General features: G+C 45.3%; 4 protein-coding genes across 5 annotated transcripts in view; 1 reads left to right on the forward strand and 3 right to left on the reverse strand.

Annotated features, from left to right (window-relative positions):
* Positions 1-9248, reverse strand: part of arhgef40 (Rho guanine nucleotide exchange factor (GEF) 40) — a 39124-nt gene extending 29876 nt beyond the window's left edge. For both annotated transcript variants that reach the window (XM_056575502.1, XM_056575501.1), the window contains exons 1-2: positions 8962-9248; positions 86-175 (exon numbers count right to left, since the gene is read on the reverse strand). In XM_056575502.1, the coding sequence (XP_056431477.1) occupies positions 86-175; positions 8962-8964 (93 nt within the window). In that variant the 5' untranslated portion in view covers positions 8965-9248. The remainder of the gene's footprint in view (positions 1-85; positions 176-8961) is intronic.
* Positions 9249-9763: 515 nt separating this feature from the next.
* On the reverse strand, positions 9764-14429 carry LOC130369904 (uncharacterized oxidoreductase YtbE-like). The gene is made up of 6 exons (XM_056575506.1): positions 13526-14429; positions 13139-13418; positions 12721-12866; positions 11713-11852; positions 11036-11194; positions 9764-10826 (listed from the first exon to the last, which is right to left on the reverse strand). Exons 2-6 carry the CDS (start codon positions 13375-13377, stop codon positions 10647-10649), a joined length of 864 nt encoding a protein of 287 aa, XP_056431481.1. The 5' UTR covers positions 13378-13418; positions 13526-14429; the 3' UTR covers positions 9764-10646.
* On the forward strand, positions 14309-18158 carry zgc:101765 (uncharacterized protein LOC450036 homolog). The gene is made up of 6 exons (XM_056575508.1): positions 14309-14488; positions 14595-14874; positions 15175-15320; positions 15924-16063; positions 16399-16557; positions 16962-18158. The coding sequence occupies exons 2-6, from the start codon at positions 14636-14638 to the stop codon at positions 17139-17141; spliced, it is 864 nt and encodes a 287-aa protein (XP_056431483.1). The 5' UTR covers positions 14309-14488; positions 14595-14635; the 3' UTR covers positions 17142-18158.
* Positions 17712-22075, reverse strand: LOC130369906 (bcl2-associated agonist of cell death-like). The gene is made up of 4 exons (XM_056575509.1): positions 21919-22075; positions 21246-21365; positions 20734-20954; positions 17712-20295 (listed from the first exon to the last, which is right to left on the reverse strand). The coding sequence occupies exons 2-4, from the start codon at positions 21355-21357 to the stop codon at positions 20152-20154; spliced, it is 477 nt and encodes a 158-aa protein (XP_056431484.1). The 5' UTR covers positions 21358-21365; positions 21919-22075; the 3' UTR covers positions 17712-20151.
* Positions 22076-23131: the final 1056 nt, after the last annotated feature.

Consider the following 23131-nt stretch of genomic DNA (forward strand, 5'->3'; position numbering starts at 1 on the left):
ACACTGAGCTACACGTGACAACTTGACCACTTGAGAACTAGAGGAGATTATAAGTGTGTCTGTGTGTGTGTGTGTTTGGTGGTACCTGTGAGAGAAGAGGAGGGGCGGTGCTCTCGAAGGGGGGGTAGAGAGAGGAGAGCGCCCCCTGGACACAGTCCTCCACCGCCTCTGATCCCTGAGAGAGAGAGAGAGAGAGAGAGAGAGAGAGAGAGAGAGAGAGAGAGAGAGAGAGAGAGAGAGACAAAGTGTTAATACATTACTGAACACTGGCTGACCTCGGCAATGTCTGTGTTTTTGTTGGCAGACAGTGTGTCTCCATTAAACACACACGCACACACTTTATGTGGTACACACACACACACACACACACACACACACACACACACACACACACACACACACACACACACACACACACACACACACACACACACACACACACACACACACACACACACACACACACACAAATATAAAAAAGAAACCTATGTGCACACACTAATTAACTCACAAGTGGACATAAAATCATACACAAAGATAAGAAATCCAAACACAATGACAAACACACACACGGACAAACACACACGGACAAACACACACACACACACACACACACACACACACACACACACACACACACACACACACACACACACACACACACACACACACACACACACACACACACACACACACACACAAATATAAAAAAGAAACCTATGTGCACACACTAATTAACTCACAAGTGGACATAAAATCATACACAAAGATAAGAAATCCAAACACAATGACAAACACACGGACAAACACACACACACACACACACACACACACACACACACACACACACACACACACACACACACACACACACACACACACACACACACACACACACACACACACACACACACACACGTGTCTTCCTGTCATATGGTCTGGGGAGTGTTAAACAGAGTGCCAGGGGCCTCTTTAACAGTAGGGGTCCCCACAGAACAAAGACCCCCAACACTGAAAAGAGTCAACCCTGTCATGTCACCGACACTTACTACTTCCAGCCACGTGCACAGAAACGCCCCACACACACACACACACACACACACACACATTACCTCCATATTACATACGTATTACATACACAAAAACAACTACACACACTAATAGACACACACACATAAATAAGCTATAAATAAACTTTAAAATATATATATTCACAAACACTACAATGTCGCGTTTGAACCAGGAAGTCTTGAAATCCACCTGTACCGTAGAAAACCCCACAATCTGATAAGGCTACTCGCTAAGATAGAGTAGCTTTTAGGGAACGTTTTTAGCGCTTACAAAAACAGACCCTGACCTTCACCAAGGAGACATGGCTCTCAATTGAACTACAGCACTGTTTAAGAGTGTGTGTGTGTGTGTGTGTGCGTGTGCGTGTGCGTGTGTGTGTGTGGAGGGAAGATGGTTAGCAGACGATGCTATCACTAGCGCTGGAACTCCCCTTTAGATTCTCAGAGATATACAGAGAGGGCTGAGTCAGGAGAACCAACAGGACCACACACACACACACACACACACACACACACACACACACACACACACACACACACACACACACACACACACACACACACACACACACACACACACACACACACACACACACACACAAACCTAAAGCTGCCCACACAGACAGAAAAAAAGACACATACAGAATTTAAACATAAGTGCAAACACACGCACGCACACACACTAAATAATTGGATAGAAACATAAACAAAAACATTCGCAGAAATACACACCCACACACACACAGACAGACATCCACTCAAAGAAAAGCACTTGATAGAAACATATACACAAACATGCAAAGAAATATACACACACACACACAAACACACTATTGCATCCTGCCAGCGGTGTGCGGACTGACAAAGCGGAGCATGCAACACTGTTTATATTTCTACTGGGTTGTCGTCATAGTAACCCGCAATGGTTTTCTCTCCCCAATGCTTTTTTCTTTCCCAAAGTCGTCCCAGCCTCAACATTTCCTCTACAAACTCCCATGAGCCTTTAGTGGCCTGTACTGGATTTCTCAAGCTCGGAGCGCCATCTGAACTGTTGCTTTTATCGCTGTCTGTGTATTTTGTTTGTGTTTGTTGGTGTGGGGCTTCGTTTTCGGTTGTTTACTCTTCATACTCTGGTTCACCTCAACAACAAGTCACCTGACAACAATTACAGCGGCTATTGGCTCGCCAACAGATGTCCTGGGCGACCAACTGCAAAAATCAAAACCCCCAAAAGGAAAAAAAATGGAAGGAAAACAGTGGAAGAAATATAAAGAGTTAGGGAGAAAGTGAGAGATATAGAAGGGGAGACACAGGGAGAGAGAGAGAGAGAGAAAGGGAGGAAGAGGGGGGCAGAGGGAGAGTGAGTTGGAGATACAGCAAGAGAAGGAGAGTTGAAGAGAGAGAGAGAGGGAGGTGCAGGAGGAAGTGAGTGGTCTCGGGTCTCGTGGGCGGGAAACTGGGAGCCCAGTGTTTCAGAGTTTCAGTGTTTCAGTGTCTCAGTGTTTCAGTAAGGGACCACTGACGTAATTTCAACAAGCAGTCAAAAGACAGGCTATAGTTTCTTCGATTCATATCAATATAAATTGTTGTTCTTGTCAAATACATATTTGATCAAATATAATGGTTCTTTAACCAATCTCTGACAATGTGGAAAGGTCCAAAACAAAAGAATGGAAAGGGTGCAACCATTGAGGAATGTTTAAAAAAAAAAAAAACAATATGGTGGAAAGATATTAAAAAAAGAATAATCCCAATTTCCAACGGAAGGATTTTGCAACGGAAGGTTGGATTTAAAGTAGGAAGGAAAGGGTAGTCATCGCCGAACTGAACCAAAACACACCGGCCACCTAGAGACGTATGGGGCCGTGACTCAACCTAACCTGGCCCGGGTCCGCCTGGCCGCCATTTTACAGTTTAACAACGTCTCTGAAGGATGCACATTTGAACTAATTTAGAACAAGAAGAAGAGAAACAACACATATCCACTCTACGTGGACGACAGGCTTGACAGTTTGGGGAGACAAACACACACAACTCGGAGCAGGTACACAATAGGGGTAAAAGCAACTTTGAAAACATGATTGTGGCGTACCCCTTACTGACTGTTTATCAGTTAAGTTGAGAGTGTTTCAGTTAAGAATTATAACCTACCAACCCCTGAAAAGAAACAAAAAACTTTTAGTTATTTTATTCGCAACAGTTTGACTGTAACCAGCTGTTTGATGCTACGCCACAATCACATCTCTTTTTGATTTAAAAGCCTACAAACATTTTATTTTTGTGTTTTTATTTCCAACTGCTTCCAATTGAGAGCGACTGTTATCCACCCTGTTGTTGGCGTCAAGCGTGGGATAGTGTCGGATTCAACTGCCTCATTTTCCAGCGTAGCAGCAGATTTGTGCGCTTGGCAGACGCATCTAAACTCCGGCACACAGCACGCTAGGAGCTAGCATGAACGGAGACTGCTACGCCAAAGACCAGATCCTCACTTCTGCTGAGGATCTAGTCTACCGGTCACGACACTCCATAAGTCCAAGAAGACCAATGCCACTTAACACAAACAAATAGGAGCAGAAAGGTGACTTTTGTGCAATAACCGCCAATATTTGGCTTATAGTGTACATTAGTGTAATAGTGTATATTAAATTAAGGAGATTCATTGAAAGTTGAACATTCAAGTGTGCCTTGAATGTCTTCTGCCTTCCTTGACACTAGTGTTTGGAGCGAAAAACTAAATGAATAAATCAATAAATGCAAACGCTAAATACACGTTTAAAGTCTATTTAGCCCCTGCTCCTGAGAGGTAGGCCTACTGAGGGCCAGTAAAACGGCGTGTGATGGGGAGAGCGATCAGAGGTCAGAGGTAATAACAGGGGGGTTTAAAACAGCCATCTGGCCCCCTGGCAGCAACATATTGAGCCCTTGTAAAGCATAACAACCATGGGGGGTTTGGTGAAGGGGGTGGAATACACCGCCAAACCAAAGGGGTGGGCCTGTTTTAGCTCTGAACGTCTCCCAGTGTAATCCAAGGAGTTGACGCTTGAGTCGGACTCAAGTGCGTCCGACGCACGTCATGTCCCAGCACGGCCAGTAGGGAACTTGTTTGATGTTGGACTCAATTGTCAGTGGATGCTGACCTCACCTGAGTCCACTTAAGCCTTTTGGCTAATTGAGAACATCAGCATGCTAGCTATTATTTCCTGGTGCTATTTCATAGTTTAAACAGAGAAATAGCACTGGTTAAAAGGTATAAGCTAATCAATTGGTTAATATATTAATATTTTGGTGGTATTCTATTGGTTAATAGCAGGGAAGCATTAGCATACTAGCAGTCCTGTCCTGGTGCTATTCGATTCGGTAATACAGAGGAATAGTATTAGCATGCTACCAGTCCTGTCTTATCCATCTCTATTCAATTGGTAATACAGAGGAAATGACATCGGCCTGCTAGTGTTCCTGTCCTGTCTGGGGGCTATTCTATAGTTACAGGATGCCATCAGAGAGACATTACAAGATTCTAGAACCTAGAAGTCCCCTTGAGTCTAAATTCCACAGTGGTCTCAAACCTCTTTAGGAACAAAGGACACTGATTTGATATGGAGTAAGTTAATTACCATTCTGAAACCAGGTTACTCTTTTGATGTAGTTAATGAGCAAGCAAAGTAAGTGAATGAGTTGGTTAGTATTTCCGCTGCGCAGACACAATTAAGGCCTGTGGTATGCTACCAATAGAAGATGGCGTTGTGGGATGTGTGTGTGCGTGTGCGTGTGTGTGTCGGACAGGATCAGAGTCCCTCTTCCTTCAAGCTTCCTGTATTTCCCTCGTATTGTATGTGAAAGGAACAGAGAGAAGTGAAACAGAGGGCGAGAAAGATTGGGATGAATGCAGAGAGAGGTCAGTAAGAAGTGAGAATGTCTGTGGTCAATGTGTGTGTGTGTGTGTGTGTGCGCGTGTGTGCGTGTGCGTGTGCGTGTGTGTCTATTGCAGCACAAATACATGGTTAACTTCATCCATCTGTAATATATCTCCTGTTGATTCAACTCCAATTAAGTCAATGAGGGAGAGACAGCGAGAGAGAGAGAAAGAGAGGAAACCTCTGAAATAGGAGGCAGACAAAGACACAGCATAAAGGAATAAACATTAGCGGTAGAGAGACACTGAGATATAGAGAAAGAGAGCGACAGAAAGGGGAGAGAGGGAGAGACAGAATGAGATAGAGGGAGAGACAGAAGGAGATGATAGAGGGAGAGAGGATTGAGAACAGTACAAAGGAGAGAGAAAAGATGGGAAAAGAAACAGAGATATAGAGAGGAACAGAAGTAGTGCAGTAAAAGAGAGGGAAAGAGAGGGAGAAAGAGAGGGAGAAATAGAGAAGGAGAGACGGAGAGAGACAGAAGGAGTGAGGGAGAGACAGAAGGAAAAGGGAAAGAGAAAGAGAGGGAGAACAGAAGGAGAGAGGGAGAGACAGATGGAGAGAGGGAGAGACAGAAGGGGAGAGGGAGACAGAAGGAGAGAGGGAGACAGAAGGAGAGAGGATGAGAAAGAGAGGGAGAGCCAGAAGGAGAGAGGGGCGAATGACCGGTGGGAGATCGATGGGAAAGGGGAGCAGTGGCAGCCATGATAGAAACCAGATGTAAACTCAGAGAACAAGGGACAGAGAGAGAGAGAGAGAGAGAGAGAGAGAGAGAGAGAGAGAGAGAGAGAGAGAGAGAGAGAGAGAGAGAGAGAGAGAGAGAGAGAGAGAGAGAGAGAGAGAGAGAGAGAGAGAGAGAGAGAGAGAGAGAGAGAGAGAGAGAGAGACATTAAGGCAAGTGAGATAGATAAGAGAATGAACTGGTAAAATGACATATATATAGTCTTGAGAGACAGAGAAAGAGAGACAGAGAGAGAGGGAGGGAGAGAGAATGCTGTAGAAATCATGGAAAGTGTGTCAGGTGAGCGAGTGATAGAAGAGAGGAAGAGAAGGAAAGGGGATGGATAGAGTAGACCCAAAATAAATGGGCGTTTGATGATGAGTGAGGGATGGGGTACGACAGTGAAGATTTTTATGTATTTCAAGTCAGACCCCTTTTGGGAACCACAGTACCTAAGAGAGTGGGCCAAACATGAGGCCAAACATTTCAAAAGATGGGTACACTAACGTTGTGCAGTATACTTCTGTTATTGTATGACAGCAAACTGTTTTCTCATGGACTGTCAAATGTTTTGAGACGCATTTGTGTGTGTCCACGATCGACTTGTTGACATGGCGATAAACTATTTGGACGGCGGTTTCATGGTTCGCTTATTTAGCCTAAGTCATACCATAATATGACAGTATTCAGGCCATCCCTTGGTTGACCCAGCCACAGCAAGACACACATATTTCTGTCAATCTCGGAGGAGAATTTGCGCTCTTCCGTGCATGTGGCGTGACTTGCAATCTTAGCTACCCATTTGCTCTTGGTTAAAACACTGAGCCACCTTAAAGGTCTAGTGTTTAGAATATAAAAGCAACCAGTAGTGAGGTTGAAGATTGCAACCAACCGAATAAAACCCTTCCCCCTCACCTATCGACGGCGGTGGCCTGTACCGGCCTAAATTGTGTAAGGTGCCGGTAGGTATTTCCGTTTCTGGAAAAAAACAACTTTTTTTTTTGAACAATTATGTATCTTTGTAGTCCTCCATAGTCACAATAGTATTGTACATACACCCGTTGTACGGCATGGTGGAGGTATCAGCCTGTTAGTGTTTCTCAACACACAGTCCTCCTACACAGTCCTCCTAGACTCATAGACCTGTAATTATCGCCATCTGTTCTGGGTATTGATCATGCAGCTCGATAGCAGTCAGCGCTACAAGTCAATGTTTACTTGCACTGCGGTTCCTGAATAAAGGTTGCTTTTGATAACATGACGTCTGCAGTTGTATCACAGTTTTGTTTTGCATACTAACTCTCTCCATAACAGTGCGAGTCTACTTGTAGTTATCAGGAAACAACCTCCAAAACGGAGGTCTCCTAAACATGGATGCATTAAAGAATGCCCGACCCCTTAACATAATCCCCCTCATCCACAAACTGCCATTTGATACACTATTTTACATTCTGATTAAACAGTGTGTGAAACTCCATTATAGATTCACCTCAGAACACGTATGATATTTTGGTGAAAGAATCATGTTGGTGTTCACTGGATTTATGAGGCTTGTCCAAGAGATGGTTAAGCTTCTCTGACCAGTATACAGAACGCCACAGGGTTTGTGGATGTGTGGAGCTCCATCTCTGTCGTTGTGATTTTAATGTCTGTGTCTGAGCGAGGGTTCAGCTTATAGGACCCTTATATTTAACTCCCTGGTGTGCCCTACCCAAAGACAGTACAAACAACTTTAATCAAAATGGGTCGTAGCAGTGGGGATAACAAGCCCACCTCCTCCCTACAACTCTTGGTTAGCCAAAAATGTTATTTCTTTTAAACGCAATCAATCTAGATCAGTTGGTCTGTCCTGGGCTACTGTCGAAACATGGTAGGGCAAGATGGCGGCCTCTGTTGAAAGGACCCGCCACCATGTAGATTCAAAGGGCTCACTCTGAGCTAATGAAAACATGGGGATTTTTATTTTCATGGGATCCTGGACTGATTAAAACTAAAACTATTAAAAATGTTTCTACCACATCGGTTTCACTCGAGGCCCCTACATTCTACACAGTGTACCTTTTAAAGCCACACTTCTCAAATCGGTGTAAATCCATGAATGGAAGAGTCAAATTTGGACCAGAAGAGACGTTGCAGTGAAACGGTCACTATGGTAACCATCTGGATATCGGTGGACTGTCAGTTTGTAGAGCTTGTGAGTTTATCAATAACTGACAAGATTAGATCTAGGAAAGAGATTATATGATCTAGGAAAGAATATGGGTGCGTGTGTGTGTGTGTGTGTTCTACTGTTGTTTTCCATTCAGTCTCTCTCTCTTTTCACTCAAACGTTAGAGGACGCAGAAACGAATCTGCGTATGTTCTGCCTCCTCTGGAGTATCTGCCATCCCTTGTTCTCGTATTCTCTCTCCCTCTCCCTCTCTCTCTCTCTCTCTCTATGTGGAAAATGCAGCATCACTAGTACAACCGCTGTTGCTCCTGTCCCAGACTCACTAAATAAAAAGTACCCAAGTGTACCCCATACTTTCTCCCACTCAGTAGCCCCCACTCTTTGACACAATCTCTCCCTCTTCCTCGGTAACCCCCCCCCCCCCCCTCTCTCTCCATTCCCATCCTACAGCCCGCTCCACCCTATCCCATATAAAAAAGGGGGAACCCCTAAACGGGCTGAAATATATGACACGTTTTCATTTATGCAAGCCTTTAATTGCATTGGTGTTTAACACATGTTTGTTAGTCCTTCTGGTTTTAGTGGGTGACCTGTCTGAGTTGTTCCGTTTCGGTTAAGTTTGAAAGGCCGTTGATGAGAAAAAGATAAAGTCTAAGTCCACTCGTTAGTTGATAAGTAGGGCTATAACTCTACTTTCACTGAAATGCGATGGTTTAGCGTCGATTTGAAGCCTATACTGCGAGAAATGTCAAGCAACGCAAACGGACAGTGTGACTGGATCTGCAGATCTGATGCAGCCTTAAATGTCTTTTTTCCGGTCGATTTTTAACTGAGAAACAATTGCACTGAATGCAGAGTGGTTGTCTTGATCTTCAATACACTAATAAACCTTTAATGCGAAACCGAACACACAAAAAACTGCAGGCACAATTCGCCAATGTCCCCATTTACTGTCCAGATGTGTGTGTGTGTGTGTGTGTGTGTGTGTGTGTGTGTGTGTGTGTGTGTGTGTGTGTGTGCGTGCGTGTGTGCGTGTGTGCGCGCGCGCGCGCGTCCAGACGTGCGGATCTCACAAAGGAAACTCACCATGAGTCCGGTGGGGAGCTGCTACATGTTACTCTCCACTGATCGAGTCCTTTCCTCTTGACATTCCGCACGACTAACTTTATTTCTCGGCGAGGAGGTAGACCATGGGCTGTGCGTCTTCAACGTCCCCAAAAAAGAGTACCGACACTGGGGAAAGCAAGATGAGAAGCGGGCTAAATCCTCGGCTGCTTGCAGTCTGCCTTGTGTTCTGGACACGCTTTTTTCCAGACCACCAGCTACAAACTTTTTCTTTTCCCTCCCTCTTTCACCCTCCCTCCCCCTCAATCTCGCACTCTTTCCCCCCCCTCCCTCTCCCGATCCTCACCTAACAAGCACGCCAGTCTCTCCTCTCCGCCACAAAATAAGAGGCTGAACCGTTTCATTTTCTCGTTTAGTAAAACGCGTGAATAGACCATGTCACCGCAGCCTTTAATGCAAGAAAAGGTTTTAATTGGTCCTACGTTGTTTTTTGGCGATGCCACAATCTCACGACCCACTTCTGAGACACTGGAGTTTATACCAATGCGGTTGACTTTAATGCATTTGATGTATTATGTGGTTCTCCTTGTTTAAATAGTATAATGCAATATTAATATTGTGCTGTAGAAGACAGTTACTATACGTTACTACAGTGGCGGTCGCCCTCTCAAAAACATTTGCGTTGCTAATTCACTTGTAATTGTAATTCAATTACATTGTAATTGTGCTGGAAAGTCGTAGTGGGGTTTTGCACGATGACACCAGCAAGCGGTTTATGGATATAAATCAGTTCATAATGACACATGTGGTGTGAATATTAGAATTTATATTTGTTGCTCAGAAATCGTAGGCTTTGGTTTGGAAGAACATGTTCCATAAGTGGTTCCTTCATTTTTACACATTCATTCAAGCGTTTAGTGACCATCAATGACTCTAATCTGCATATGACTGTTTATAAAAGAGAACGTATGCTATCCTATCCTGGACCTCCCGTCAGAGTACCGACGGCTCGCTGGTTCAGTGGATATTGGCGCCCTCTGTCGGCCGCGGGCCACCGGTACAGCTCATTACGTTCACCGATTGTGGATTCAATTGGAAACTCCGAAACGGAAAAAAAGGAAGTTTGTCGAAAGGTTAACGTCAAAGTTGAAACGCTCACTCTGTAAGGATTAGCACTAATGTGAAATAGACAAACGACCCAATGTAACAGAACCTAAACATCCTACCATACTGTTTATTCATCATATTACATCTACATTTTCCCTAAGCCAATCCTGGCTCTCATTGCTCGGTGAGGGTTCTTACAAAATGTGAGGCCAGTACAGCACCAATTTTACCAACAGATGGGATGTTTATTAGCTTGTTTAAGCCATTTCAAAACACACCCAAACCATCAAAAATGGGAGTATCCAACACAGATGTGTGTTGGCCAAATAAGCCTAACAGTTGGTACGGTCCACTGGACAGGCTCAGTCCAGTAGGCATATCAATATATATATATCCTATCATGTATCTAGGTAAAACCCTCCCGTATGTGATGTCACTTCATGGTCCATTTCAGTAATTGTTATCCAACGTCTGACTCAAAACTTTGTCCTGATTGGAGACTAACTTCCTTTCTGCTGGAGTCCCAGAGCTCTGGCGTCTGTTCTGGTTGGTGTGCTTACGTAACACCTGACCCTTCCAGGCTTCCGTGGCGACGTGAGTCACGCCACCTCCGAGGAATCCCTGCAGTACTTGTGTCCGTCGTCCAGAGCCGTCAGTCGCTCCATGATGGTCGCGTCCAGCGAGAAGTCAAACAGCGCCATGTTCTCCTGGATCCTGGTAGGGTTGGAAGACTTGGGCAGCACCGGGACCCCTTGCTGCACGGCCCATCGTAGCAACACCTGGGGGGGGGTTACCGCCATGCGTACATAAGTGTTGTGTCTTCACTGTATGATCTCAAACTATCAAGACTCCAGGTTCTGCGTACTCACTGACATAGTCTTTGCATGGCTTCACTGTTGGCAGCCAATCCTTTTATCAAGAAACCTTATTCTGCAGTAAGGGGGGCATGTGTCTGTGTGTGTACCTGTGCAGGTGTGTGTGTCTTTACCTGTGCAGGTGTGCGCTCACAGCCTTTTGCCACCTCCATAACGACAGGGTGTTTGACCAGCTCTCCTTTCCCCAAGGAGGAGTAGGCCTGGAAACACACACCCTGCTCCTCACACACCCGCCTGAGGTCCGTCTGGCAGAGACGGGGATGGAACTCTGTCTGCGCACACACACACACACACACACACACACACACACACACACACACACACACACACACACACACACACACACACACACACACACACACACACACACACACACACACACAGGAGCCCCATTTTGAAACTATTATGGCCTTCAAGACTTATTAAGGGCCAGGAAGCTAAATGCTACTTAGCTGTAGCATGCTATTGTAATCATGCGTGTGCTGCAAGCCATTGTCAATATTAGCACAGTCCTTCATTTACCCCCACTTGTAGAGCAGTAACATTTATGTTCATTTATAATATGCCAATGTATAATATGTCGATGGTCAGGTATAATAGGGGATCATCAGGGTGGTCAATCCCCCATGTCTGCAGCCTAACCTGTAGACCACCTTGGTCAAGATGCCCCCGACCCCCTTCTGTACTTCTGTACTACCGTGTGGCCTAACGACCACACGGTAAACATTGTCTTTAGATCACCGCGCACTGTTTCCCCCCTCAGGTGTGATAGCGCGTGGGTCTGTCGTACCTGCAGCAGGGCCGGGGGGGTCCTGCAGCTCTGCAGCAGCGTCTTCATGTGCGCCGGCGTGTAGTTGGACACCCCGATGGCCCGCAGCTTGCCCTGCGCGTGCAGCTCCTCCAGCGCCGCCCAGCTCCCAGCGCGGTTACCTGCACAGGTGAGAGTCCCCACCCGCTCCACTGAGTGACTCCGGGGCTAAGATCAGCAGGGGGGGGGGGGGGCTACGGCCAGGGGGCTTGACTCCCAGTGGGACGGTCACAGGTTCAGACCTCAACGTCCACACGTCACCTGTGGGCAGCCTTGAGCGAGATGCCCTCTGACCCCCACCGCCTCCTTAATGACCTCTGAGTGGACTGTAGGGCCCTTTAGACATCTGCTGAACGACTAGGGTATCTGCAGGTTTCAGCAAGTCAAATTTAAGATTTAATCGTTTAAATATGCAGCTAGCAAGAAAGAAGCCTCTCCACATGTCCTTCCTGAAAAGTCGCACGAGAAAAATAAAAAAATAAATAGTGCTGCCCCGACAAATTTAAGACTTTGAGTTACAGTATTTAAGAGCAGCATATGACATTTGTAACTAATCTAATAATTATTAAGGCCTTAAATTTAGAAACATGAATTTAAGACTTTAAGACTTTTTAAGGATGCGCAGACACCCTGGACTTAACACTCAAATAAACCTCAGTTGAGTTAAGACTGTAAGAGAGGGTGGGATTCAGAGTAGAAAAGAAAGAAGCACATTCCCATTTGTAGCCTTTGCTTGCATTATTTAGTGTTCTGTGAAAATGTTGCCTGTGAATCACATGGAAAAAGTCTGCAGTTGGAACTAGAATGGCTTTAGTTTTGCACACGTTTTGATTTCATTCAACAACGAGAAAAGGTGTCAAAAATATCTACAAAGTAATATGTTATACACTTTACAATCATGTATTAATTATACATTTGGAAGCACTTTCAAAGTGTTTTTCTTCCACTATCAAGTCTTTCTATTAGTACATCTCTCCCCATCCTGTTCACCTTGGTTACAGGGGTCCCCCACAGCCAAATCCCGGGTCCCGGGCCAGTGGATCAGGTAGAGGTCGATGTAGTCCATGCCCAGCTCCGACACACTGTTGAGGGCTGCCTCCATGGCCCTCTCTCCCTGGTCCTTGGGTCCTAGCTTGCTATGGAATTTATGGGAATCCAGAATACATCGACAAAGCCCAACACTTTATATTTGTTATGCTTTTGCTGCTAAACTCTCCTCACCTCCCTATCCCTCTTTCTGTAAACAAATATGTATGGTTATAAATGTTTAGTTATTCGTTTTGTTGATATTTGATGCTCTTGTATATTGTTGTGTCTTTTGAGTTTATGAATGAACTATTATCATTGTATTCTTTATGTTATTCTTATTATAAATAGCGTAATATAAATATGAAGTCGGTCTCCCTACCTAGTGATGAAGATTTCCTCTCTAGATAGCCCGTGCTTGGGCAGCAGTTCCCGTAGAGCTCGGCCGAGCTCCGCTTCGTTGCCGTAAACAGCCGCCGTGTCGAAGGCCCGGTACCCGGCTTGCAGAGCCGCGTCGACGGCTATGTAGACCTCTCCGCTTTCACACAAATTGTATGTCCCGAAGCCGACCAGGGGCATCGAAACCCCGGTGTTTAGAACCACAGAGGAGGTGGACGACATCTCAATGGATTGTGGGTTGCTTATTCTTCGTTGGATTAGACCTATAGAATTATACAGACGTATCAAATAAGTTGTTCAACAAATTGGGATACTCAACTGTCGTAATTCAAACTTTTTAATTATTAATTGATGAATAAATGTTACAAACCATGTGGAATGCAGCCTTCAAGGCGTTTAGCCCGTGCAGTAATCAACGGTACAGTTTTAAAATGTTCAATGTAAGATTCGTTGGCTAAATATCTGATGATGGTATGAAAAGAAACATGATCATCCCCCCCCACGTGGGTAGGCTGAGTAGTCAGTCACGTGATATTGTCCAACAGCTGTCCTCATCAGACCTGGCCTCAGCCATCCGAAGGCTTGCTGGTTAAGTCGAGTTTGTCGCCCTCTGTCGGCAGCGGAGACCTGGTATAGCTCATGACGTTCACTGATTGCGGATTCAAGGGGAAACTCTTCAGCAAAAAACGGCGGTTCGGTTCTGGGAATTATTATGACCGAATTGATGTTTAATATGTTTCTTAAAAACATAGCCAACATATTACATACTTTCTTCCTTATAATAACTCGTATTTAATTAATTTATCCGGATAAATGAGTACTGAAATTATATTTAGCGAGAAAACGAGCCTAATATTGACTATACTGTCCTTACTTCCAGGGAGTATACTTATGGTGCGTCCACATCACTGGAAAGCACCTTTTCATCTCTCCTTGACCCGATGACGTGTTCCACAAAGGTTAAGGAAAGAAGGCATAAAGGTTAGGAGGTTTGACTATTCGTAGAGGCCCTAGGTCCATGCGTTTAACCCTTGGTCCACAACACCTTTTTCTTCGACTATTGGACCTATTAAAAGGTTAACCGTCGGGGCAGACACGCCCACTCTGAGTTTACCGGTACACACGACACGCCCCCTTATGCACTGCAGCGAAGCTGTTGGAAAATATCACGTGACTACGTAGCAGTCAGCTGACCCGATGATGTTTCTAGTGGCGTGTAATTTTTTTAGACCATAATCAGATATTTAGCAAACGAATCATACGCTCAAGCTTTTAAAACTGCAACGTTGATTACTGCCCGGTGTAAACGACTTGAAGGCTGCATTCCCCAATGGTTTGTGGGATTTATCAATTAATAATTCAAAGTTTACGTACTACAACAATACAGTTCAATATCACAATTAATTAAACAACTTATTTGATGCTGTATAATTCTATAGGTCTGATCAAACGAAGAAGAAGCAACTCACTAGAAATCGTGATGTCTTCCACCTCCTCTGTGGTTCTAAACACCGGGGTTTCGATGCCCCTGGTCGGCTTCGGGACCTACAAGTTGTGTGGAAGCGAGGAGGTCTACATAGCCGTCGACGCTGCTCTGCAAGCCGGGTACCGGGCCTTCGACACGGCGGCTGTTTACCGCAACGAGGCGGACCTCGGGCGAGCTCTACGGGATCTCCTGCCAAAGCACGGGTTGACCAGAGAGGACATCTTCATCACTAGGTAGGGAGACCGACTTCATATTTATATTACGTTATTTATAATAAGAATAACAATAATTTGAGGAATATAAAGAATTCAATGATAATAGTTCATTTATAAACACTCAAGAGTAGACACAATAAAATACAAGAGCATAGAATAATTACAAATGACAGAACTAATAACTAAACATTTATTACCATACTGATTTGTTTACAGAAAGAGGGATAGGGAGAAGCGGAGGGTTTAACAGTAAAAGCATCCAAAAATATAAAGTGTTGGGCTTTGTCAATGTATTCTCGAATCCCTTCACATCCACAGCAAGCTAGGACCCAAGGACCAGGGAGAGAGGGCCATGGAGGCCGCCCTCCACAGTGTGTCGGAGCTGGGCATGGACTACATCGACCTCTACCTGATCCACTGGCCCGGGACCCAGGGTGTGGCCGTGGGCGACCCCTGTAACCAAGGTGAACAGGATGGGGAGGGATGTACAAATGGAGACTCATTTGTGGAAATGAAACCTTTGAATGTGCTTCCAAATATATAACCAACATACGGTTCAAGTATGTATAGTGTATATAATCTCTCTATGTAGATTTCAAATGTATCGTTTTATATTTTTGACACCTTTGACACCAAAAGATCAAATGTGTGCAAAACTAAAGCCATTTTAGTTACATCTGCAGCCTTATTACATGTGATTCACCGGCATCATTTTCACCGAACCCAAGATAATCCAAGCAAAGAAAACCACTGGGAATGTGCTTCTTTCTTTTCTTCTCTGAATCCCACCCTCTCTTACAGTCTTAACTCAACTGAGGTTTATTTGAGTGTTAAGTCGTTCAGCAGACGTCTAAAGGGCCCTACAGTCCACTCAGAGGTCATTAAGGAGGCGGTGGGGGTCAGAGGGCATCTCGCTCAAGGCTGCCCACAGGTGACGTGTGGACGTTGAGGTCTGAACCTGTGACCTTCCCACTGGGAGTCAAGCCCCCTGGCCGTAGCCCCCCCCCCCCGCTGATCTTAGCCCTGGAGTCACTCAGTGGAGCGGGTGGGGACTCTCACCTGTGCAGGTAACCGCGCTGGGAGCTGGACGGCGCTGGAGGAGCTGCACGCGCAGGGCAAGCTGCGGGCCATCGGGGTGTCCAACTACACGCCGGCGCACATGAAGACGCTGCTGCAGAGCTGCAGGACCCCCCCGGCCCTGCTGCAGGTACGACAGACCCACGCGCCGTCACACCTGAGGGGGGAAACAGTGCGCGGTGATCTAAAGACAATGTTTACCGTGTGGTAGTTAGGCCACACGGTAGTACAGAAGTACAGAAGGGGGTAGGGGGCATCTTGACCAAGGTGGTCTACAGGTTAGGCTGCAGACATGGGGGATTGACCACACTGGTGATCCCCTATTATACCTGACCATCGACATATTATACATTGGCATATTATTAATGAACATAAATGTTACTGCTCTACAAGTGGGGGTAAATGAAGGACTGTGCTAATATTGACGATGGCTTGCAACACAAAGTTTTGTGTGTTTGTGCGAAGGTCGAGTTCCATCCCCGTCTGTGTCAGACGGAGCTGAGGCGGGCGTGTGAGGAACAGGGTGTGTGTTTCCAGGCCTACTCCTCCTTGGGGAAAGGAGAGCTGGTCAAACACCCCGTCGTTATGGAGGTGGCAAAGGGCTGCGAGCGCACACCTGCACAGGTACGGACACACACACCTGCACAGGTACACAAACTGTGGCATCCTGCTCTGCTCCCTCCCGCCACGAGCCACATGGCTGAGAGAGCCCCGAATGAGTGGAGGAGCAGGCTATTTAAGCCCTGCTTCTTCACCTGTTCCTCAGGTGCTCTGCATCTACTTAATTGGCAACGGCCGGGTTGCCACAACACACTCTTGCCCTGCTCAGGTGTGCACATGCACGCACGCGAACACCTGACTGCAGGATAAGGTTTCTTGTTTAAAAGGATTGGCTGCCAACAGTGAAGCAATACAACGACCTCACAGTGAATATGCAGAACCTGGAGTCTTGATAGTTTGAGATCATACAGTGAAGACACAACACTTATGTACGCATGGCGGTAACCCCCCCCCCCCCCCCCCCCCAGGTGTTGCTACGATGGGCCGTGCAGCAGGGGGTCCCGGTGCTGCCCAAATCTTCCAACCCTACCAGGATCCAGGAGAACATGGCGCTGTTTGACTTCTCGCTGGACGCGACCGCCATGGAGCGACTGACGGCTCTGGACGACGGACACAAGTACTGCTGGGATCCCTCGGAGGTGGCGTGACTCACGTCGCCACGGAGACCAAGAAGGGTCAGGTGTTACCTACGTAAACAGATCAGAACAGACACCAGAGCTCTGCGGCCTCAGCAGAGAGAGGAAGCCAATCAGGACCCAGTTTGAGGAAGACGGCGGAGACGGACAGGTCCGATAGCGTGGCGTCGGATAACAATTACTGCAACGTGGCATGTGGTGATGTCACACGCAGGAGTGTCTCAGGGTCAATGTAGATGTAATATGAATAAACAGTATGGTGTTGTTTACGTTTCGTTACATTGGGTCGTTTGTCTATTTAACATTGGTTCTTAAACTATAATCCTTCTTCCACGAAAGTCTACTACAAACAACTTGAAACACTCCAGAAGAGTTGTTTGGACGTAAATAAGCGAATGACAGTGTTAACTTATTTACCAGTACTATGTTCATTTTAACTTTTAATCTAAGTACGCCTTCATCTATTGACATTTTAGAATATATAACACCCACTAGCAAAAGAGGAAACTGAAAATGAGCTTAAAACGAATCATAAAATTCTTTATTGTTTACGACAGAACTACCAGCATCAACACTGGGGTATATCAAATACATTTACAAAAGTCATAGAAAAGATAAAAAATAACCATAAAAGAAAAATATTAAAGAGCCCCCTTCCCCCAAAACAAAGGCCCCGGATTCAAGTAATACCAAAATTATGGTTGCAAAGCTAGCTAGCAGGTTGTTCAGGGACCCATGTGTGAGTGCCGTGGTGGAACGTAATACATCGTACATCACTGAACAAGTTTAGTGTGTGTGTGTGTGTGAGACAGTCAGCCATAGGAGCTTAAGGTGATCGGGGTCAAATGTGAAGGCGCTTGACCCGAGTGCGTTGCGCAGAGAGCACAGAAAGCTTTGGGATTCACAGTCGTCCTTCCGGTGACCGGCGGTCAGGTAAGGAAAAGGGGCTTCTCCGTTCTGGGCTGGTCTGTTTGTACGTGGCTTACATTGTATCCCCTCTAGCCCTAGCTTCTCTGCAGCTGAAAGACACTTTTTCTTGTTAAAAACACATTGACATCTTAAGCAATTTGTTCTGGAAAACCCAACTGCTAGCGAGGGGGGGGGGGGGTTGCGCAACAGCAAGCAACCAAAATCACAGAATAAGTGGGGAGGAAGAGAATAAGACAGCAAATAAATGGAACAATATTTCTCACCATCATCGTCACCAATAATCACATTTAAGTTAATAACAGTGATATAAAACCTGTACATTTAATCAAGCCACAATTTTAGATGATTCATAGATAGAAAAGGCTTTACTTTCAAAGGTAGTACCCTGAATTTAAATAAAAACGAGCATCTATAGTGGTCTACATTAACCATTGTAATAGGCTGAATATTGTCACCGAGAGAGAACGTGTGTCTCAGAGCAAATGTAAAACAGTAGTCCAGGTCTTTGTGGTATTACTCGGAAGGCTTTGTGAGAAAAATCTCATTGAAAACAAACCATGTTTAAAGAAAATAACAATTTGTTCTGCATACACTCAGATTTATCAAAGTTAATGTTTACTCTGATTAGACTTTGAAAAAGTGGTTCCATTCTGCGAGCTATGGTGCCATTTCATAAAAATTAGACTACACTCAAAATTGGTCTGTCGTTTGTTAAAAATACCAAATCATCCAAATGGTTATGCTTTTATATTCAATAAATGTCATTTTTTTCATGCGGATCTATTTTAAAAAACCCAACCAGTCGTTGATATTTAAGTACTGTATCAAGACTTTGGGAATTAAAAAAACTGGGCAAATGCCGCTTTAGGTCGATACAAAACACAATTTTTAACTGATTTTCACAGGGTTTGAAAACCCCCAACTGCATGACTTTTTTAATGATTTTATTAAAAAGCAGAAACTTGAATAACTTGATCATCCATCTCTCGCACGCCCCTAGCCCTCGACTTCTACCGTAGAAGTGGTTGGACTTGTTTCCCTCTCTCCGAAAATCACATCACCAGTTCTTTCTCGTCTTCCTCTTTCGATTGTACACTGCCTATTGCTCGTTTGGCAGAATGGGTAAAATATACACCCATGTTAAATCCCTGCCTTCTATAACAATATCAACATCCTATGTACACGATATTTCTTTATTTGTTTTATAGCGACTCAAGTCTTTCTTTGTGTGGTTGCCGGAGGCATTGGCGAGACAGATCTGCGGCGCTGGATGCTTGTGCTTCTATGCCTGCCAGTCGTCCGATAAACTCTTAACCCTGAAGTAGTATTAGTGCCGTAGGAAATGAAATCACAAGTTAAGCCCGAGTAGTGATTGTCCTTGTCGAGATTGTTTGTTTTTTAAACTAAACTAGAGAGATAAAAGGCATTTTATGATAGTCTTATATATGTATATATATATTATTTTTTTTTGCAAAACACATTGAGATTGTGTTGCCAATAAAACTAGGAAACTTTAAGAGACACCACTTTGGTCATAAAATCTCCTTTCAACTGATTGCAGTTAGAATGTTAAGGGGGTATACGTTCTACTTTAAAGGAAAGATATAATATAGCTACAGTGGATGCCTATTTGGGTATTTTTTAAATTAAGGGGGATTATGGTCAGCCAGTTTTTCATTGTATATTCCTAAAATGTATCTCAGCCACAGTTGATACAAACCCCTTTATGTAGCTTGCTAATAACAGGCGATTTAACAGTTTGCGGGAAGGATTGACAAAAACATGATGATGGATGCTAAATTCTACATCAGTGATGTAGTTAGTGAACTAGTATCGAGTCCTGACAACGCAGACAGATACAAGGAAACGCCTCTCGAACTTGTATGTTCTGGACGGCCAACCTACTCTACTGTTTCACCCCCACCAAAAAAATACACCAAATTATTTCCATTTCTAAAAACATCGGTGCAGATTCCGTTTTTTTGACTCCCATCGGACCGTCAGACCTCTTCCTCACCCCCCCTCCCAATAAAAAAAAAAGAAAAATCTCCATCCAACCATCCATGTAACCCACCCCCCCCCCCGCCTCCCCCTACTCGGTGCGGTTACTCTGGTTCTCCGGGTGATGGGCGCTGTTCTCCACCTCCGTCTCCTGGTGGCTGAAGAGGTTGCTCCACCAGCTGCGGGAGAGCCACATCTGTCCGGCCGACCCTGCGCTCCTCACCTTCCGCATCTCCTGCAGGGTGGGTTGTGGGGCGGATGAACACCGGTACATGTCAACACAACGGTCGTTTCCTTTACGTTCATACATGCTATTTGCTGGAGGCTCCCCAATCCCCAGAGTCCACAGTCTAATTGGAAGGCATTCCTCTGGTAAGATATCCAACCCCTACCCCCTTCATGACCTGCATCTGAATGAATCGACTGTAAGAGGCTTTGGATTGAAGTTCAGGCCTGGTGGACGAATTTATAGAAACCATATTATTAGGGAAGGTGTATCAGGGTAGTGAGTGTATGTAGCGGCTTGAGTGTTCCATAGCCCTATCCTCCTTCTGTCCAACCATCCCTCCATTCCTCCCCCATGATCCTCCCGTCATCGTCCTATCCCTCTTTCCGGCCAGCTACCATCGCCCTCCCTGCATTCATCCTCCCCTTCCCTCCTGCGTATTCTCACCCCTTTGTCCAGCCAGCTGTCGAACTCGTCGCTCATCCTCCGGAGCTGCCGGCCGTACTTCTTGGCCGCCCAGAGGGCTGCCGGAGCGGACTGCGAGCGACTCCGGAACGGGGTGCCGTCCCCGGACCCCACGTCCTCCCCTTCCCCGGCCCGGAACTCCTGGTCCATGTAGGACACATGGGACTCTGAGTTCCCCCGAGTACGACTGCCCCCTAAGAGGACTAGCAGAGGGGGGGGGGGGGAAGAGAGAGAGAGAGAGAGAGAGAGAGAGAGAGACGGAGACGGAGAGGGAGAATGCCATGTTACCTTCAAGACAACGTTCCTCAAACCGACTTTAGAGAGAGACAATACAAATGTCAGAAGGATGAAACATATTCAACATATCATTCTCTATCTTTAAGGACGAGGATGAAGCCAGCAACAAAAGAAGGTTGAAGGAAATGGAGCAATCCAGAACTTGAGAACTGTATTAAATCGACCAACTTAGACTTCTCCATTTATGGAGTCTTTACCTGGGGGTCTCATGGCAGGGTGCCAGTTGGGTACCTGAAGTGGAAATTCTCGCCCCTCTAACTCATCAGAGGTCTCGGATTCGTCGTCTGATATGGAAAACGATGCGGCCATCGTGACATCTGAAAACAAATGTATACCTTAGGAGGGGTATCAATAACAAGATCTCTACCTTCAAAACAAGTCACCCCTTTTCCGATCCACACACATACACACAGAGCCTGGAATCCACCTGCCTTTATGCATTATATCCCCTCAATCCAATAACAAATGAATCCAGACAAAGTCGCAGGGGTCAACTTAATTGTTGAATCCGGGTGAGAAAGGTCAAAAAGCAACACGAGAGGAATGGTTCAAATACGCCAGGAGACAACTCAGAACAAACCCGAGACTACCGTAAACACGATGTAGGTGCGCTATCTCCTCCGGTCCGCCGGTACAAAGGTGGGACAACCGGCGAGATAACCGGTTTGTGATGAGATAGATGAGACTTAGATCGGATCCCTTCACACACCCGCCCTTTCGTAGGGGTCCCGTTCGTTTAGCGAAGCCGAAAAGGGTGTGTTGTGTTGTTGTTGACTAAAGGGAGGACAAAGAAGTCCACCCGGGGAGGGTGCTGCTGTTGCGGGGTAGTTTAAAGGACGCGGTAGTCCAATGTAAAATTATTTCACTCACCCGCAATCTTTATTGTGCTTTCCCTGTCCCCAAAAGTGGCAATGTTGTGGTCCGAGTTGACCGTGGTTGTTGTTTTTGTGGTGTCTTCAGTCGTCTTGCTTTTCGCACGGTTCCCTCACCGTACAGTGGACGACAGTCTGTCGACCAATTGCGACGCCTTCCGCTCCCCGACGCGTCGACGTCACTGTTGCGAGCGAGGAAAGCGATTCGGCGTCGTAATACCTGTGGTTCAGCGCGGTGACATTTGTCGCTGCGCTGCACCACAGGTATTACGACGCCGAATCAGGAATTACGACACCGCTAAAAGCTATCCTACCCAAAAGAAGAAGTCACACACACACTTTCTACTTGCTGTAGTTTGGTCTGGCTTTGCGAGACTACACACACACACACACACACACACACACACACACACACACACACACACACACACACACACACACACACACACACACACACACACACACACACACACACACAGTATTAATAATGCATTACTTCATCCTAAAGACTGTTACGATTGAAGCATTTTGGATCATACAATATATTTTAGTAAAGATAATCATAATAGATTCGATTAGGTGATATTGCTGGAGTGTACATCCCAACCGTCACAAATATATCGTACTTGAATATCAGGCCGTGCCACCCTATACTAAAAATAGAGAGCTAAAATATCAAGGATATAACACACCTTGTGTGAGAATCTACTCTTTTGTAATGCCAATTTGAGTTCACTGCTTCTATGGAGGCTACAGGAATCTAATCAGATTATGGGTATTTGGTAACTGAATATAGTGTTCATTCGTTGAAGCCACTTTAATGTGTGTAATTGTTTACTCTGCGTTAAAATGCCTTGAGTTAAATAATGACGGCGAAAAGAAGACGAGGCATTATAAATTGTCCGTTGATTCTTTAATACGACCACCGGGTGGCGCCATTGCTCTTCTATAACTTTCCTTCTACGCCACATGTAAAGAACAACAGACAAAAATAAATAAGTAATGATGTATTTATTTTTCTTTATTTTATGTAATAAAAGTTATTTAAACTGAAACCAAGATAAACACATATTAATACTCTATGACATCAAATCTGAGCTTATAAGGCCAAAGCCTATAGTGCCCAAAACTACTCTATTGATTTTTATAATGGCTATTTAGTAATTTACTCGACACGGATACGTCGTAAGCGATCTACAGTTAATACAGGT

Source organism: Gadus chalcogrammus, chromosome 17, assembly GCF_026213295.1.
Source record: "Gadus chalcogrammus isolate NIFS_2021 chromosome 17, NIFS_Gcha_1.0, whole genome shotgun sequence".
Lineage (NCBI taxonomy): Eukaryota > Metazoa > Chordata > Actinopteri > Gadiformes > Gadidae > Gadus > Gadus chalcogrammus.